The sequence below is a fragment of the Pelodiscus sinensis genome, chromosome 2 (genome assembly GCF_052426305.1).
Source record: "Pelodiscus sinensis isolate ZL-2025 chromosome 2, ASM5242630v1, whole genome shotgun sequence".
Lineage (NCBI taxonomy): Eukaryota > Metazoa > Chordata > Testudines > Trionychidae > Pelodiscus > Pelodiscus sinensis.
Window position 1 is genome coordinate 129814222 of NC_143053.1, and position 19559 is coordinate 129833780.

General features: G+C 43.2%; 1 protein-coding gene across 1 annotated transcript in view; it reads left to right on the forward strand.

The window, feature by feature from the left end:
• CDH12 (cadherin 12) overlaps positions 1–19559 on the forward strand; it is a 259798-nt gene that overhangs the window by 217872 nt on the left and 22367 nt on the right. The window contains exon 7 of the mRNA XM_075921427.2: positions 5961–6097. Coding sequence (XP_075777542.2) covers positions 5961–6097 — 137 coding nt within the window. The remainder of the gene's footprint in view (positions 1–5960; positions 6098–19559) is intronic.

Genomic DNA, 19559 nt, shown 5'->3' on the forward strand with positions numbered 1-19559 from the left:
ACTAGATGATCATAATGGTCCCTTCTGACCTTAAAGTCTATGAGTCTATGATGTAGGAAAAGTTGAAGCACTCAATGCTTTTTTTGCCTCTGTCTTCACAGACAAGGTCAGCTCCTAGACTACTACACTAGGCAACGCAGTATGGGAAGAAGGTGGGCAGCCCTCAGTGGACAAAACAGTTTAAGAACTATTTAGAAAAACTACATATACACAAATCCATGGGTCGGGATTTAAATTTATTTAAATTTAAATGGCTGCCCCGCTCTGCCGATCAGCTGTATGTCGGCAGATCGGGGCACTCTGGACGCTCCCCTGTCGACATGAAAGCCCTTTATCGACCTCCCCGGTAAACCTCATCCTACAAGGCGTAACAGGGAGGTCGATAAAGGGCTTTCAGGTCGGCGCAGGAGCGTCCACACTAGCGAGCTGAGCCGACAAACAGCTGATCAGCTGTTTGTCGGCTCAGTGCAGCAGCCATTTAAATTTAAATGAAGCCACGATTATTTAAATTGCGGCTTCATTTCCCTCTGCCGATCAGCCTAATCTACATGGCTCCATCGATGGAGCCATGTAGTTTAGACACACCCTTATAGTAATTATGAGAAGCAGGGCAATGTGTGAAGGTCCAGAGGCAGGAGGATGTATACCATGGGTCAGTACCCTTGGCCACTTTCTCTGTCTAGATCCCCAGGTTTTTGGCTACTCTGCAAAACAGCAGCTGAAGCACCCTGCTATCCTCCAAAGCTGAGTTGTTGATGAGCCTACCACTGACTCCCCAGGGGAGGAAGATGAGGATAGGAGTGGTGTTTGGCCTCTGTCACTGCTCTCTGCACTGAGGAGATCCCGTTGTTCTGGGGGTCAGATGGCCCTTGGTGTCAGTGTGATCAAGGGTGCAGCAGTAACAATGGATGCCTGCACTGCTGAGCCTGCCAGTGCTGGATGGATGGCAGTGTTGTGGAAGTCACTGTTACCAAGGCAGAAGTCACTGCTCTGGGGAACACTGGTACTGAGATGGGAGTCAGTGTTGCAGAGCTTACCAGTTCCATGATGAAGATCAATGCCCAAAGGCTGTCAGTAATGAAGTGCTGATAACCCATTGATGCTGAGGTGTTCGCTGGTGCTATATGGATGGAAGACACTGATGCTGATGCGGGCAACAATGATGCTAGAGTGACTCTCGCTGCATTCAGCACTGATACCACCAATGCCAATCTAGATCTGGGCACCTGGGCTGGACCTTGAGCTGATTGTTACACACACAAGAGGTCCAAAAAGGCCTTCTGATAGAGGCTAGAGATCTTGACCTCTTGTTCTTAGTTCTGGAGCAATAGGAGTCAGCATAGGACTCAGAAGTCTCTCTCAAGCATAAATTACAAAGGAGCAGTGCTGGGTGCTGCTGAAGGGTGATGGGTCTCCTAGAACTGGTAAGTTTTGCACTCATGACTGACTGGTGTCAGAGAGACATGCTTTGGAGATGGAGACTGACGTAGCATTGTGAGAGGCTTGACACAAGATGGAAATGGTGGTTTGGCCGCTATTCGGAGTAATTGGTGCCATCTTCCATCATGCGGATCAAGTCCCAAGCCAAACAAATTTCTTTTGAGTGGAGAAAAGTTAAATCTCCTAGCTCTGGAGGTCCAGAAAGTGGTAATGGTTCAGACATGACAGAACCCTTTGTTGGGCAGAAGTCAAATTATCTGTGGGAGCCATCTTGCTAAAGGGCTAAAGGGTCTTGGGCTTCCCCATGGCTGGCTGCTTCCTCTATGAAGTGAAAGAGTGACTTCTTCCTAACTCTTCTTTTTCTGAGGTACCAGAGACAAGATCTGCTCCGACCCATCATGTGGTCCCACCATATCAGTGCCACTCTTTATGAGGCGCTAGGTCCCATACTGTTGGAACTGGTGCACTATTCACCAAGGAAAAGGTGTTCCGCATAGGATCCGCTGATCCCCGGTTAGATAGCGGACAGAGAGCTGTCTCCATGAGGAAGATCCTGAACCTTTGCTCGTGATCTTTGTGTTGATGGGTGAAAACTATTACAGATGCATCACTTTTCTTTTTGGTGACACTCACGGAGACACTTCAGGCACTCAGAGTGGGAATCACTCTTAACCATAAGCTGGCTGCAAGCTTTGCAAGCTTTAAACCTCAGGAACCAAGACATGCTGCAGTGCAGGGAAGAGAGAAAAAAAGAAAATAATCTAACTCAACTATCTTTAACTAATCAACTTAACCAACAAACAATGAATGAACAGATAGGACACTGCTAATGGTGATTACATCTACCATCATTGAGTGGTAAGAAAGAATTGGGGCTCGGTGGGTTAGCAGGGCTTTATATTAGGTGCCATGAAGGCACCACTTGAGGGGGGCACTCAAGCTGACCTGATAGATGCTGCTAGGAGAAAAAAATTCTCTGCATACGAATGGACATGAACAAGCACTCGAAGAAGCACTTAAAGAAGAAGCACTCAAAGAAGCATTTGAAGAAGCACTTAAAGTCCCACAGGAAAATAAAAGACCAGCATCTAGGTTCCTTCCAGCATGGCACAGCTGTTCGATAGATTTGCAGTGTTGCTGACAGGGGATTAAGAAAAAAATGCTGATGTAAAAAAGATGCACCTTGCCTTGGTTTTGAAAGCAAGACTAAGTTGTATAGAAATTATGCTTCATTATTACTTAACCAAACACCACGAATTCACTTACATTCAAAATGCTTTTAGCCGGTGCTTAGGTTTTGCATAAGCAAGTCTGAATAAGTAGATAGGTTCCAAATTAAGCTTGGCAACCAGATGCTTCAGGTGCACACACAAAAGCTGTTCTCTTAGATTAAGAATTAATAATTATTGTAGCACAGCATTGACCACCAAACACAGGTATTCACTCCATTTTGATAATGGTGAGTCCATCTCTTTTTTCAGAGCTCTGCCAGCACTACCAGCATGCCATTTTCATAAGAATATTTTCATAAGGATGGTCAATTGTTCTCATCCCAGGTCTGATCTCAGTTCCAGTGAAATCAGTAGGGGTTTTGTCATGGACTCAGAAGGAACAGTGTTAGGCCTACTATGTGGGAAATAGATGGTTTATTTTAGTCCTGAATCCTGTGAATACCTATGTATATGAGTAGTGTTATTGGCTCACATTCAGCATAAGGGTTTTCACGCTGGAGCCCCGAGGACTCCAAGCATTGATGAGTGCGCTTAACTATAAACATAAGAGTAACCCTATTGACTTCAACAGAACAATTCATTTGCTTAAAATTAATCAAATGCATAACTGTTCGTAGGACTGGCTACCTTAAATTGTAGCCTTCTGGGTACAGGATTCAGGGGGTTGAAGTTATCAGAAAATTCCCACAGTCTTCAAAGGTCTTTGAGTCAGATTCTGAGTCATCTTCTGATTCATGCAAAGGTTCTTAACCAAACATAACTGTCTTCTCTTGATCATCTCCAGTATATTTCAGCATTGATCTCAAATATAATCATGTAGCAGCCATATTTTATTAAACAAGAAACTTCAGAAAACATATCATCCTATTTTACCTGTGGGAAAAAGAAGGTGGCTGACCTTTTAATGGACTAACTTCTGTTTGTGAGTGAAATAAGTGTTGGAACTCCACAGAGTTCTACTTTGAAGTTACTGTGACGCATACTTTGGTCCAATAAAACATAAGATCTCACCCAACTTTTCCTTCTTATACCCTGGGACCTAAACAGCTGCAATACTGCAAACAGCATATTACCTACTTCAATGTTTCTTTCTGATGAATTTTATGTAACAACCTATTTTGGAGACTGACACCAATATTTTAAAAAATGCCTGGTTAATGTGGGGCATCTACATCAGACAATTGCAGCCCAGTTGGATACCATTGTACCCATTGCACCATGCCTTTAATTAATCATTTACAAGGCTTTTAAAACTAAGGTGTAGACAAGCAAAAATCATTGTTAATCAATAATATATTTCACCAATATGTAGGGTTTTCTTAGCAGGCATGTAAATTATTAATTGAAAGCAAATGTCTCCTAAGGAATACAGAACCTTGGTCATGAACTTTATTTTAACTCCTCTCCAAATATAGTTCTTGAATTCCAGTTCATCTAGTTTACTCTGTCATATGTCAAGTACCATTTTTTTCATCACTTCATTCAGCAGCAAGGAAAACTCCGGTATTCTACTGCTTGACTTTACAGCACATATATTTTCTTCCTATAAATCAGGGTGGGGAACCTTTTTTGAGTCTGGGGCCTCTGATCCACAGTTGTAGGTCAGAAAACAAAACAACCCCACAACCAACCAACCAACAAAACCCACCCCAAACAAAACCTCATTGACATGCCACTGACTAAAAAGGAGAAAGACACCCCCCCACATTCCCCTTGCACACCAGAGTCTGAGGGCTCCAAGCTAATAATTTTTGTGTGCTCCAGCGCCATGGGAAGATAGCGGGGGCTGGAGCACCAGTGCAGGCTCCCCAATCTGGGAGGAAGCGTCGAGCCTCCGAGGCTGCATCCTGGCAAGTGGGTGGCTGTATCTGACCTCCGGGTCTTAGGTTCACCACCCCTGCTATAAAGTATAGGTAATGTGTGAGAGCGAGGACTGCCAACAGGGGAGGGAGGGTAGCTGCCCCAGGGCCCAGTAATTAGAAATGTCCTAGAGCTCTGGGCTGCCACCATGGCAAGAGAAGCAGCCAGAATGCCAGGTCCTTTAAATTACTGCTAGAGCCCCATGAGGCACAGTCCAGGTGGCACAAAGGACTGCATTGGGAAGTCTAGTCCCCAGCCCTGCCACTTCCGCTAACCCCAAGATGCTGCTCCATCTGGAGGGGCCTGGATCTGACCCCCCACACACACACATCTTGCACAGGGTCCAGTGAAGTCTATTGCCAGCCCTAGTGAGAGCAATAGAAATAGGATACTGTTTTACATGTTCTTTTACTGGTTCACAAAAAAATGGAGGGAATGTAAAATCACAAGATATGTGAAGCTCGCAATCCTCCAATACTTATATTCTATTAAATTCAGCTACAGTTATGATCAGTTCTATCCTTATTGTCTATTTTTGCAAATGACTGTGTCCATTCTACCCTGCCTACTAGTTAAGCAATGGGAGGTAGGCTTGATAATGAAAAGAAAAAGGAATTAGTAGCTCAGACCACTCCATTGGAAAAAATAATATTCTGTTAAGATTGCAAACAGTAGCATGAGATGAGAAATTAGATTTAAAAGTAATTTTCATTCAAGCAGGGTGATTTTGGAAACAATTATCAGATTTTCTGTAAACTGCTCTGTTTACAAGCACATCTTCATTAACTCCTTCCTAGAATAAAAATGCCTGGATCTTGATTCTCTGCTATACTATAGCAACAGATCCCTGATTCTCACAGCACTGACAAAAGTCTGGCTGATTATGGATTGCTGTACTTTGACCTATTGATACAGGTTTCTTGATGGGCCTCACACTACACTCACTTCCCACTCCTGTCTCCGACCAACATGTATTCTCCTGACCATAACATGCCACCAAAGCCAGAACTGAGGGGAATGACAGACGCCTACTCAAGGAGCTCATCTCCAAAAGAGGAATTCACTCCAGGCCATTTTGTGCCTCCACATCTAAGAAGAGAATCCAGCCCCTGTATGGGCAGCCTAGCAGCCCTTCTTCTTTTTCCCCTACAAGTCTCGCTGGACATTTCAGCAGTGATTTGATAGTGATCAGTGATCATTGAAGTTGGGTAGCACATGATGAGTTTCTAGGCATCAAGGGTTCAAAACAATGGGAACATTAATATTACTAAATTGTTCATTAATTCTCATTTCCCCTTGACTTTGAAATAAAGAAATAATCATTTACGGGGGGGGGGGGGGGACAAAGCAAGTCAAGCTAGACTGCCTGCTCGTATGATAAATGTATAATCACCATACATTTGCATCTGTTTTTTTTTTCATATGCAGGTATTTCATAGATTGGAAGAGTGATGCCGACAGCTACTTTACAATAGATGGATCTGAAGGAACCATTGCAACTAATGAGTTGCTGGACAGGGAAAGCACTGCACAGTACAATTTCTCTATAATTGCAAGTAAAGTTAGTAAGTATGGCATGAATTAAATTAAGATACTAAAGTAGTGGCTCTCAAAATACAGTGCTTGGAATTGAGCATCCTTTAAAATTGTTTTTTCTATGGAATTGAGCTTTGTTTAAAATGTTTATTGCTTTAAGGACATATAACATTTATCAGCTTGGAAAGACTAAGTGTCATATTCAGATACTCATATATAATCAGGTTTGACCTGTACTTTTTAAGCAAGCACAGTTCCCACAAAATCAATTGGAATTTTGCTATCAGAAAGAGGTTGGGGTTAAAGCAGAGGTGGACAATAATTTTTAATGGGGGAGGGGGCACTCCAAGATTTTTACAAGTGGTCGAGAGCCACACTTCTATGGAGGAGGTGCAGGGTCTGGGACAGAGCTTGAGTGCAGGACAGAGTGTGGGGTCTGAGAGGGAGTTTGAGTGAAGGAGGGAGTTTTGTCCTGGGAAAGGGTGAGACAGGGGCAGAGGGTTTTGGTGGTGACCTGGGGCAGGAGGTTGGGTTGCAGGGTCAGAGAAGTGCAGCTGCAGTGGCACAGGAGTGTGGTGTTTTAGATGCTGCTTGTAATTATTAGAACTGGGAGCACTGGCTGTTGGGAATCTGGAAGCACAGGAAACTGGAAGGAGGGGGGAGGAGATGGACCAGGCCTGAGTGAGAGCTACAGAGGGGAGCAGCAGGAAGGAGGAGGAGCAGCTTTGTAAAGAGGTTTCACCTTTGGTAAATAAAGGCCTGTTGAAGTTTGTTACAACCTTGCTTGTATGATACAACAAGGAGTCAGCAAACAGAGCTGTAAACAGGGGAGTTTGAGTGGGAGTTCTGTTGGAGGAGAAGTTTGTATTTGGTTTTGTATTTGTATTGTTTGTATGTGTAGAGGCTTGTAGGGGCAGTGTGCTATGAGAGAAGTTGAACCCTGATTGTAGGGGCAGTGTGCTACGAGGGAAGCTGAACCCTGATTAGGCTTTGCTGATTAGGAGTCCTATAAAGGTAGCCATCCACTCAGGCAGCGACACAGACAGTTGCAGCGACACAGGAGTCAGCAAACAGAGCTGTAAACGGGAGATTGAGTGGGAGTTTGTAAGGGGAATTTGGATTGTGGGACTCATTTGGGGTTTGTTTTTGCTTGGGGGTGGGGGGTGTTTTGGTTTGTTTTTGTGTTTGCCGGATTAACAGGATTTAGGTGAGAAGGCTGATTAACACAGAAGTAGCAGTGGCCAGGACCCAAGCAGTAGAGGACACAAGGAGGATGGTTGGATGTGGTAGCTGCGGGATGTACATGATCCTGGAGCGGGTACCTGAGAGGAGTTTTGTTTGCATGAAGTGCCGCCTGATAGAGCTGATGGAAGAAAAGATCCAAGGATTGGAGATGCAGGTGGAAACTCTGGTCGAGTTTAGAAGGGGTTTCGAGCAGATGATGGAGCAAAGGCATGAGGTGGCTGAAGGGGAAAGCTTAGATATGCAGATGGAAGCAGGATCAAAGGCCTCTGAGGGGGGACTGCTGGGCGACGAAAATGGACAGTGGAAACATGTGACTAAGAGAACCAGGCAGAAGAGAAGATGGGCCAGTGAAGGAGAAATTGAGCTCAAGAACAGGTATGCGGAGTTGGAGAATGAAGAAGGGGTACAGCAGGTGGCCACTGAAGGTGGAAGGGCAAGGAAGAAGAGAAGAGTGGTTAGTCTCATAGATAAAGGGGAAGAGTCTATGGAGACAACACCAATAATGAGCACTAGGAGGATACAGGATGGGTTGAAGAGGATTACAAGGGAAAATAGGAATGGAAAGGATTTGCAGCCAGAGGAAACAAGAGATAGACCAGAGAATCACACTGTCACCAGAAAAAGGCAGGTGTACGTGTTTGGAGACTCCTTATTGAGAAGAATAGACAGGCCTGTAACCAGAGCTGATCCACAGAATAGAAGGGTGTGCTGTCTGCCAGGTGCTAAGATATGAGATGTGGAACTGAGGTTGAAGGGGATCCTAAAGGGAGCGGGAAAGAATCCATTGATCATCCTTCATGTAGGAAAAAATGATATGGCTAGATTCTCGCTGGAACGAATTAAGGGAGACTATGCCAGGCTGGGGAAGACGCTTAAGGAAATCGAGGCTCAGGTGATCTTCAGTGGGATTCTGCCTGTTCCTAGAAAAGGGCAACTAAGATGTAACAGGATTATGATGCTCAAGAGATGACTCAGGCAGTGGTGCTATAAGGAGGGCTTTGGGATGTATGGCCTCTGGGAGGCATTCATGGACAGAGGAATGATCTCTCGGGATGGACTTCACCTAAGTAGGGAGGGAAATAGACTTCTAGGATGGAGGCTGGCACAACTGATTGAGAGAGCTTTAAACTAGGAATTTGGGGGAGACGGTTGGGAGATGTCCAGGTAATCTCTACGCTGGATTTTAGCATTGAGATGGAGGAAAACAAAGTAAGAAAGGATATAGTGGGAGGTAGGAGAATGGACATAAGGAGGAAGGGTAGAGTGGATACTAGTCTAATAGGTCATATTGGAGGTACGATGTCCGGGCCAAATTGGGTAAAGAATGTGAGTGAGGCCAAACAGCAAAAATTAAGATGTTTGTACACCAATGCGAGAAGCCTAGGTAACAAAATGGAGGAACTAGAGCTACTGGTCCAGGAAGTGAAACCAGATATTATAGGAATAACAGAAACATGGTAGAATACTAGGCATGACTGGAGTACAGGTATTGAAGGGTATGTTCTGATTAGGAAAGATAGAAATAAGGGTAAAGGTGGCGGAGTAGCACTGTATATCAATGATGAGGTAGATTGTAAAGAAATAAAAAGTGATGGAATGGAGAAGACAGAGTCTGTCTGGGCAAAAATCACATTGGGGAAGAAAACTATCAGATCCTCCCCTGGGATAGTGGTTGGGGTGTGCTATAGACCACCGGGATCTAATTTGGATATGGATAGAGACCTCTTTAATGTTTTAATGCAGTAAATACTAATGGAAACTGCGTAATCATGGGAGACTCAACTTTCCAGATATAGACTGGAGAACAAGTGCTAGTAATAATAATAGGGCTCAGATTTTCCTAGATACAATAGCTGATGAATTCCTTCATCAAGTAGTTGCTGAACCAACAAGGGGGGGATGCCATTTTAGATTTGGTTTTGGTGAGTAGTGAGGACCTCATAGAAGAAATGGTTGTAGGGGACAACCTTGGCTCGAGCGATCGTGAGCTAATTCAGTTCAAACTGAATGGAAGGATAAACAAAAATAAATCTGAGACTAGGGTTTTTAATTTCAAAAGGGCTAATTTTAATAAATTAAGGAAATTAGTTAGGGAAGTGGATTGAACTAAAGAATTTATGGATCTAAAGGCGGAGGAGGCCTGGGATTATTTTAAGTTAAAGTTGCAGAAGCTATCAGAAGCCTGTATCCCAAGAAAGGGGGAAAAAATTTATAGGCAGGTGTGTTGGACCAAGCTGGATGAGCAAGCATCTCAGAGAGGTGATTAAGAAAAAGCAGAAAGCATATAAGGAGTGGAAGATGGGAGGGACCAGCAAAGAAAGCTACCTTATTGATGTTAGAGCATGAGGTTAGAGCATGTGAGACAGGCTAAAAGTCATGTAGAATTGGACCTTGCAAAGGGAATTAAAACCAATAGTAAAAGGTTTTATAGCCATATAAATAGGAAAAAAAATGAAGAAGTGTGAGGAAGGAGGAAGTTCAGGGTCGGGGAAGGAGTTGTGACATGGAGGAGGTGGGGAGAGGGGGTACAGAGAATTTTGGTGGTGACCTGGGGCAGGTAATTGGCCTCATTAGCACCAGCACTATAATTGACAGGTATTTTTCCCTCTCTCTTCTTTTTTTGTTATAAATTGTGAGGGTGTCCCCCTTTTTTCTACAATCAAGCTCATCTGAGGAAGTAGGCTTTGCCCATGAAAGCTCATGATACTATAAATATACATATGTTAGTCTCTATGACTACACTACAAAGAAAAGTTGGAAAAAGATACACAAATTATAAACTGCAATTTGTGTTTCTTTTTCCACTTTTCTTCCGAAAGAGGCTTTTCTGAAATTTGGCGAGTGTGCAGAGGGACAAATTTCAGAAAAACCTCCTCTATCAGCACACCTCTTTTCCCTCATGAAACGAGGTTTACAGAGATGGTGAAAGAATGCATCTGCTTTTCTGAAAAAAAATTTTTTTTTTGTGGAAAAGCGCGAGCATTCCTTGAATGTGGCAGTGCTTTTCCATGATATCTCTGGTATCCCAGAAAAGTGCTGCAGTCTAGATGTAGCCTAAGATGCTGCAGGACTACTCACTGTTTTTATTGTTTGTCTTGTACGTGTACTGAACTTTTAAATGGAGAAAATTACTTCCTTGCTGCAGAAGTAATTGCCATTTGGGGGAGGGAAGGTGCACTACGCCAGAGAAAGAGAGTTGAAGCTCTTAAGTGGTGACCCTTCTTTTGTGTTTGTGTTGTTTACTTAATAAGATCAAGCTGATCAAGTCAAAGAGAAAGCATAACTTTCCTCTTTCTGTAGGGAGGAGTATAATGTCTATTTTAATTCACAGACAAAAACTATATTAGAATCATAGGACCGTAAGAGACTTCTGGAGTTCATCAGAGGGGGAGGGATAGCTCAGTGGTTTAAGCATTGGCCTGCTAAACCCAGGGTTGTGAGTTCAATCCTTGTGGAGGCCATTTGGAGCAAAAATGTGTTGGGGATGGTACTTGGTCCTGCTGTGAAGACAGGGGACTGGACTCAATGACCTTTCAAGGTCCCTTCCAGTTCTAGGAGATAGGCAATCTCCATTATAGAAGTCCAGCCCCTTGCCCAAAGCAGGATCAACCATAATTAAACCATCCCAGCCAGGGCTTTGTCAGGCCAGGACTTAAAAACCATATTAGAATGGAGTTCAGGTCGAGATGATACCAGTAATGGAAGGTTCTATATGAATCCACCTGCCCGATCCATCTCTCTTTCTAATCTGCCAAGTCCCCTTCTTAATTATTCCCTGGCTGTCTTCTTCCATGCTCATCTCTGTGCCTTTTTTAGTTTTCCCCGTGTTGGGAACTTCCTCCTTTTCATGGGGCATCAAGCAATCATTCTCCTCTTCATTCATATCCTTCAAAGTTAATTTTTACAGGGTTGTTACATCCTTTGAGAAACCTGTTGTACAATCATCTGTCATCTTGGTGCATTTTACATCTGTACTGTACTATTTTTCTGTTTTAGAATTAAAGTTCCTGAGGTAGGGACCATGTTTTCCCTATGTATTATTCAGCAATGAGTACTCACTAATCAATACATACTAGCAATGTAGAAAATAGAACTTTGTAGAGTATAAAACTTTCTCCAGCTGAAAACAAAATCTCAGTTATAATTGTCCAATACTGTGCCAGAGGAACTATGGATTTAAACTGAAGGAGTCATCTTATTATTTGTAAATACTAAACCTGTGATTTCTATCCTTACCTTTGTATGGGAACAAAGTATGGGTTTTGAGTGATTTAGAAAAAAATAGCCAAGAAGAATTGTAACCTGATTCCAGAGGATTTTCAAGAAATGCAAATATGGTGTTGCAGCAATAAGGTCTCTAAGTTTTGCTTAAACATATCCTATTTAGATTTAATGGTAAGTAATGAGCATTTTTTATTTGACAACTTGTCCTGAAATAAAACAGTAGTTATAATGAACTCAATGTGAATCCATTTATTATTCTTCCAGACTCCAGAGAAATTTAAAAAAAAAAACCCAGGTTCACTTATCTGTGTACCAACATGACATATAAAAGGAAATAGAGTTATAGTTATAGTGCTTATGTTAGAGTTGTTGCATGTAGTCCCCATTATGAAATTCCCAATTCTAACTATTAGCCAACTTAGTAAATCTACACCTCTCACACATTTGAAATTCACATCCCCTTACACCTTAATGCTTGTGCATCAAATGTTATTTATGGTATTAAAAAGAAATGTTATATACCCAGTACACCTATAATTGGCGATACTTTGGAGAATGAAGAAATATTACCTGTCAAAGCTTCGTATATGTCTGTCTAACTCATAGGTAACACAGGGAAATGCTGGGATTTCAGAAATGCTAAGTAGGAGAGATAGAGGGGAAAAAAGTTTGTGAATTTCCCTGCCATGGAAATATTTTAACACTTTACCTATCATATTCACATCATCTACCATGGAGAGGGAGTGAGGAGACCATTGGCGAAAACTAATTAAATTATTAGTAGATGAGTACTGATTTAAAATTGCATATTACTAAAGTTACTCAATACCGATGTAGGAACTGTGGAATGACTACACCTGATTGAATTAATAGTCCATTAAATTCTGAGTGCTGTCTCTGAAGGTAGCTATCACCAGTCCTTCAGAGGAAGGTGAAAAATACTGGATAATGGACAATTATAGAATAGCTGTCCAATCAAGAAAGTTTATTCCTTAATACCATCAATTGGTATAGTCCTATATCCTGAAGCATGAGGTTTTATATTTCTTTTGAATTGTTATCCAAACTACGTAAAAAAGTTCACTTATCTTTTTATCATATGTTCATCATTCCAAGCCACCACAGGAAAACAAAGTGTAAATAGCTTTTGAAAATTAACATGCTCAAAAATTGACCATTTAATTTTAAATCTCCCAGCATGAGGAGGAGAATGATTTGGTTAACTGTCTCATCCATTCAAGTAATTTTACATAAGACACAATTCTTTGAATGGTCACTGTCTCAGTTTGCGCATGTAATGGATGCCCCCCCCATACTTTATCAAATGGATTTACGGACAGAAACATGCATAACTCAAAGATGCTTGGGACAAATTGTCTCATGTAACCTATCATGGTATGTCTACACTACAGCACTAATTCGAACTAACGTAATTCTATTTAGTTAATTCGAAATAAGCTAATTCGAATTAGTTTTTAGGTCTAGATGCACTAATTCAAATTAGCGTTTTGCTAATTTGAACTAGCATGTCCACATTGAGTGGACCCTGAACCGAGGTTAAGGATGGCCAGAAGCAGTGCCGGCAGGGCATCAGGTTAGGACTTAGAGTGTGGAGCTGCTGTCTCAGGCTAGCAGAGGGCTGTGCTTAAAGGGACCTGACCCTCCCGGACAGACAGTTCTCAGGGTTCCCCACTTGCTTGTCTAACTCGATGAGGGACAGCAAAGCAGTCCTGTCTTGGAGTGCTCTGAGTGCACACACTCGGCACATCACAACACTCGGCCATCAGCCCGGCTGCACTTGCTGCAGGCTGCCATCCAGAGGGATCAATCAGGAGGCTGTCAGGATCCAGGAGGCCCTGCAGAAGGGCTTCCACCCCAAGAAACCTAGAGCCACTCCAGTCCTCCCCATCGGGGGCTCATGCCCCATTCCTCCTTCACCTCCTTCCACTTACCCCTCCCTAGCCCCCCTTGCTGATGTAAAAAATAAAGAACACGAGTGTTCAAAAATAGAAACTCTCTTTATTTAACAAAACTGGGGGAGGGAGGATTAACCTCTGGGGAGACTGGGAAAAGGAGGTGGAAGAGGGAAAGAGAGAGGGTGGTAGAGGAGAGAGGAGGGGGAAACTTGGGAGGAGGGAGCGGGAAGGGGGAAGCCGGAGAAGGGGAAGTATAAAACTATGGTACGCCATATTTTCAGTACTGTGTACAGATGTGGTCTCCTCACCTCAAAAAAAGTATTTTGGCCTTGGAAAGAGTGCAGAAAAGGGCAACTAAAATGATTAGGGGTTTGGAACAGGTCCCATATGAAGAGAGGCTAAAGACACTGGGACTTTTCATCTTAGAAAAGAAGAGACTGAGGGGGGACAGGATAGAGGTCTATAAAATCATGAGTGGTGTGGAGAGGGTGAATAAAGAAAAGTTCTTCATTAGTTCCCATAATATAAGGACTAGAAGACACCAAATGAAATTGATGGGCAGCAGGTTTAAAACTAATAAGCGAAAGTTCTTCACACAGCACATAGTCAACCTGTGGAACTCCTTACCACAGGAGGCTGTGAAGGGTAGAACTATAACAGAGTTTAAAGAGAAGTTAGATAAATTCATGGAGGTTGGGTCCATGGAGTGGTATTGGCTAGGGGGTAGTAACGGTGTCCGTGGCCTCTGTTTGTGGAAGGCTGGAGATGGATGGTACGAGAAAAATCGCTTGGTCATTGTTTTCAGTCCATCCCGTCCGGGGTACCTGGTGCTGGCCACTGTCGGCAGACAGGCTACTGGGCTAGATGGACCTTTGGTCTGACCTAGTACGGCCATTCTTATATTCTTATGTTCTTAGCTCGGGGCTCAGGGTCATGGGTCTCACTGGACCAAATTGATTTTCATGCAGACCTGCTCCTGGGTTCGCCTATGGCCTTTGGTGGTGAGGCTGGCAGCTATCCTGCCCTAGATGGCTGCATTCCTGTGCCTAGTGCGGATATCGTGGACGTTGGAGGACTCCCCCCAAACCTTGATGAGGTCCACGATCTCCGCACTAGACCAGGCAGGCGCCCGCCTCTTGTGGCCCCCGGGCAGGCTCCTGGAAGCCTCCAGCCTGGTCCTGGGAAGAGGCGGAGGGCTGGGTGGCAGCAGGTGGCTGGCTCATGCCGTGCCAGGTGCAGGGTCTGCTGGCTGGGTGCTGGCAGGCTTGCATCTGGCAGAAGCACTGTAGCCAGACCGTGCCCCCTTAAGAGCTCCGGGGCCGGGAGGGAGGCAGAAGAGTTTCTCTGGTTTGGCCCAAAGTGGCCACCAGGGCAACCTGCGAAGCTGCTAGCTTCCAACTAGTTTGAATTAAGTGGCTACACAGCGTTTAATTCGAACTACTTAATTCTAACTAGGCATTACTCCTCGTAGAATGAGGTTAACCTAGGTCGAATTAAGCGCTCCGCTAGTTGGATTTAAATTAGAACTAGCGGTTTGTATGTGTAGCCCCTATTAAAGTTAATTTGAACTAACGGTTGTTAGTTCAAATTAACTTTGTAGTGTAGACATACCCTCAATCTTCATGTCATAATCTGCTGGGACTGTATATCTCATTTTGGTGTATGTATCATTTGGTGTATATATAATTCATATGGAGTATGGAATGCTTTATGGTTTTAAATGTTCAAAGGGTGGCCTTCAAAGGTGTTTGCAATGCTAGGATGCCTCAGTGTCTGGGCAATCATATGTAAACAGCCTTTTATCCTTTAAGTCTTAGCAGTGGTTGATCCAATGAAGTCATGGGACTTCTCTAATTGGTAGGGGCTGGCCAGGTAACTTTCCATCTAGGGGTGGAATGCAGAAAAAGGATTCCCACCCAAAATGGGAATTTATAAAACAACAGGGAGCTAGGAGTTTCTTTGTGTTTGGGCTGGTATATCACAGCCAAGAAAGTGAACCAGAGACCATAGGGAAAATCAGACTTCCCTGATTTGGAGGCTTATCTGGAATAAGAGCAGTTTTAGGGTGAGTTTGTAATAAATTTGTCCTGAGGTTTTAGTGGTAGAATTAGCTAAGCGTTTTCTATTATTTTAAATGTTAATCTACTTTGTTCTGCCCGTTTTCACTTACAACCACTTAAACCCTACTGCTTGTACTTAATAAAATCATCTTTATTTACTATCAAGTCCAGTGTAAATAATTATTACCTGGGGGAGCAATCAGTGTGTACATCCCCTTTCATTGCTAAAGAGAGTTACCTAAATAATTCATTTGTGGGGTTTTGATCTCATTTGGGGAGTGGTATCCTAGGAACCTAGGCCCAAAACTGCATTTTCCTTGGACTTGAAGAGTTTCATTGTCTGTACTGCTCCTCGCAGCAGGGAGCAGTGATCTCAGCTCTGTGCCTTGGCTGCGGGAGACTAGGGAGCCAGCTCAGCAGGACAGGGTAGTGAGAAACCCCACAGAGCAGGAAGGCGGGTGGCACTGGCCTTGTCAGCACCCTAGAAAGCACCCGGAAGGGGTCTTCCATGACCGCACCCTGACACAGAGGCTATTTTAAAAAAGCCCAACTATATATATATTTATGACATGAGCTACATACCATTCAATTAATACCAGATATGAATTCAGTATCTAATGGCCAGTCTCTAAGGATAGACGGAGCCATGTAGATTAGTGTACTCGAAAAAGGGAAATGAAGCGGCGATTTAAATAATCGCCGCTTCATTTACATAAAAATGCTGCTGCGTTGTGCCGATCAGCTGTTTGGCGACACAGTGCGGTAGGCTGGATGCTCCGCAGTCAACAAGGGAAGCTCTTGTCAACCGTCCCAGTAAACCTCATTCCACGAGGCACAACGGGGTGGTCGACAAGGGCTTCCCTTGTTGATCGCGGAGCGTCCAGACTACCGTGCTGTGCCGCCAAACAGCTGATTGACACAGCGCGGCAGCCATGTTGATGTAAATGAAGAGGCGATTATTTAAATTGCCACTTCATTTCCCTATGTCTAGAAACCTCATCTACATGACTCCGTCTATGGAGCCATGTAGTCTAGACATACCCTAAGTTGCTACATTTCATATGACAGGTACAAGTGAAGCAAATTGCCCAGTGTTACACCAGAATTCTGTAGCCAGGAAGTGAACTCAGAGGTCCCAGGTCACTGCCCAGTGACTTAAGCACAAAACTATCCTTGCCTTGTTTCATTCATTACCCAGTGAGTGCATGCTCACTCTGCTGATTGGCTGAGCCTTGGTAAGGGGAGGGGCTTTCAGGCACTCCAGGGCTTTATAAGGCAGTGGGCAAGCAACCAAGGAGCTTGTGAACAGGTGAGTGCTAACAGGGAGTTTAGAGAGGGAGTTCTCCAGGTAAAGGAGAAGCAGATACAGGACTCTTGAGGGAAGTGTGTGTTGTTATTGGGGCTTTCTTACTGTGTGCTGAGCTAGTGTTTGGTAGTATGTGGTGGGTTTTTTTTTCCCCCTGTGAGTGAGGCTTTAGAGTGGGAGTTCTCCAGGTAGAGGAGAAGCAGATACAGGACACTTGAGGGAAGTGTGTGTTGTGTTAATTGTTACAATTAACTAATTGACCATTTATTATCAGTGGGAAATAGGTCAATGGAGGGATGATAAGAGTTACTATAGAGAACTTTCTGGGTGTCTGGCTGGTGAGTCTTGCCCACATGCTCAGGATTTAGCTGATCGCCATATTTAGGGTCGGGAAGGAATTTTCCTCCAGGGTAGATTGGCAGAGACCCTAGAGGTTTTTCGCCTTCCTCTGTAGCATGGGGCACAGATCACAGCTGGAGGATTCTCTGCATCTTGGGGCCTTCAAAGTATTTGAAGGCTTCAATATCTGAGACATAGGTGAGAGGATTATTCTAGGAGGGGTGGGTGAGATTCTGTGGCCTGCACTGTGCAGGGGGTCAGACTAGATGATCATAATGGTCCCTTCTGACCTTAAAGTCTATGAGTCTATGAGTCTATGCCAAGAATAGAATTTATACATAAGATCCCGGGGTTTATACTGCTGTTGTCGAAGCACCTGCACTCCCTACTGACTTCACTGGGAGTTGGTTGTGCACAGCTTTTTAGAAACTGTCACTTCACTTGTATTCGGGTGCCCAAATCATCACAGATACAATGGATCACAAAAGTTCATACTTTGCTCTCTAGATTTTTCTCCTCTGAAACAATAAGCTACATTTTTTGAAATGAACAAAACAAATACTAAGATTGTTCCCCACAATTTAGAGAAAATCTAACTTCTGTCTGGCTTCTAAGGCATCTTTGCAATCGACTATGTAATCTGTTTCTTGTGCTTGCCATTTAAATATTGCCACTATCTTGGGTCCTGTCAGCTCAAAGAGAAATACAAAAGAAACAGGGCTTTGCCAAAATGCAACTTTGCATGGAATATAATATCAAGGTCATGAAAAAGTTGCTATGGAGCAGCTAAGCCTACCACATTCCTGGGACACAGTCCTTATTGATTTTCATTGCACATCTGTAGCTTCAAGATGGGCCATATTTAAAATCAATGATGATGCTTATCTTACATTTCTTCCCCAGCATCTTGCCTTGCTGTGATTGTGTAGGCCTCAACAGATAAAGTTACTTTCCAGTAATTGCACAAGTGCAATGCAACTCAAATTGCTAAAGATAGTGGCAGGCAATATATAAACTTAAACGCAGATATGGATGAATAATGCAGACTTTCCTTACAAGCTGATAGTGCTGGCTATGGCTCATATAATGCTATTATTAGCATCAAACCCAGCAGGTAATAATTTTTAAAAGGAAATAAATTTAAAGAACAGAGCAAGAGAAAAATTCTATTATTATTATTTATGGTAAAAATGTCTGGTAGTACCCTTATTACTCTTAAGCTTATAACTAGGCTCAGACAGGACTATAGTAAGGAACTAGCAAACATGAGAAAGGAAAGAGGAATATGAAGAGGAATCTGATCCCTTTATATTATTTTTCATGATTATCAATGATTACCCAGAAAGGGTATTTTTTCAAAGTGGTACATAGGAATTCATCAAAAAAACAACCAAACCAACTCCATTTATTTTCATGACAGTCACACAAATCCCTTCTTAGCTTTTTTTTTAAAAATTTCTACACAGTGCTACAGAAGCTGAAAATAAAATGAAAATATATTTTATATGAAACACTTCTGAAATAAAATTCGTATAGATATGACATACAGAAAGGCTATCATTTAATAGGAATTATCAAGATTTAAACAATTGTAACTGTTCAGCTGCTTCCTTTTATAAGATACTTGCAAGAACATTGTTCACTCACAGCACATTATTAGAAAAATATTTAACTGTAAAAATACAGACTGTTCCTTCCTACTGCCTGTTCTTCTACATCTTAGCGCAGAAGAAGTTCTGAACCTATATTCATTGCTTCCCGGAAAATGAATTTACAATAAACTCAGGGAATCAAGTCTCAGAGGGGTAGCCATTTAAAAAACAATGGGTAGTCCTGTGGCAACTTAGGGCACATCTACACTGTGCCCTTAGAATATATCCACACAGAAATATATCCACCTTATTATTTCAAAATAATTACCCATGCTTCTGATGAGGAATAATGCTGATTTTGAAACTGATATTTCAAAATAGGGTTAGTGTGGATGCTCAGCTGCTGCTATTTCAAAATAAGTGGCCTCCCCAGGCCTCTCGTAGCTGCCCTGGTGGCTACTCTGGCCACAGCCCTGACAACTCAATGCTTCCCTTCTCCTGCAGTTTTTAAACCTTTGGCAGAAGGGAAAGGGCTCATGGCACCTCAACAGCCCTGCCAGTCCTGTGCCACACAGCACTGAAGCTATGGCAGAGCACAGCACTGCCTCTGAGCCTCACACAGCTGCCAGCATGCCAGCAGCCACCTCAGAAGCCCCTGGCCAGGGGCAAAAAAAGGTACCCACTTGAACTGGTGCAGAGATCCTGGATTTTATAGAGGTCTGGGGTAAGGAGTGAAACCTCCGGGATCTCCACACCAGATGGCACAATGCTGAGGTCTACAGCTAGATGGCCACAAGCTTGTCCCAGAA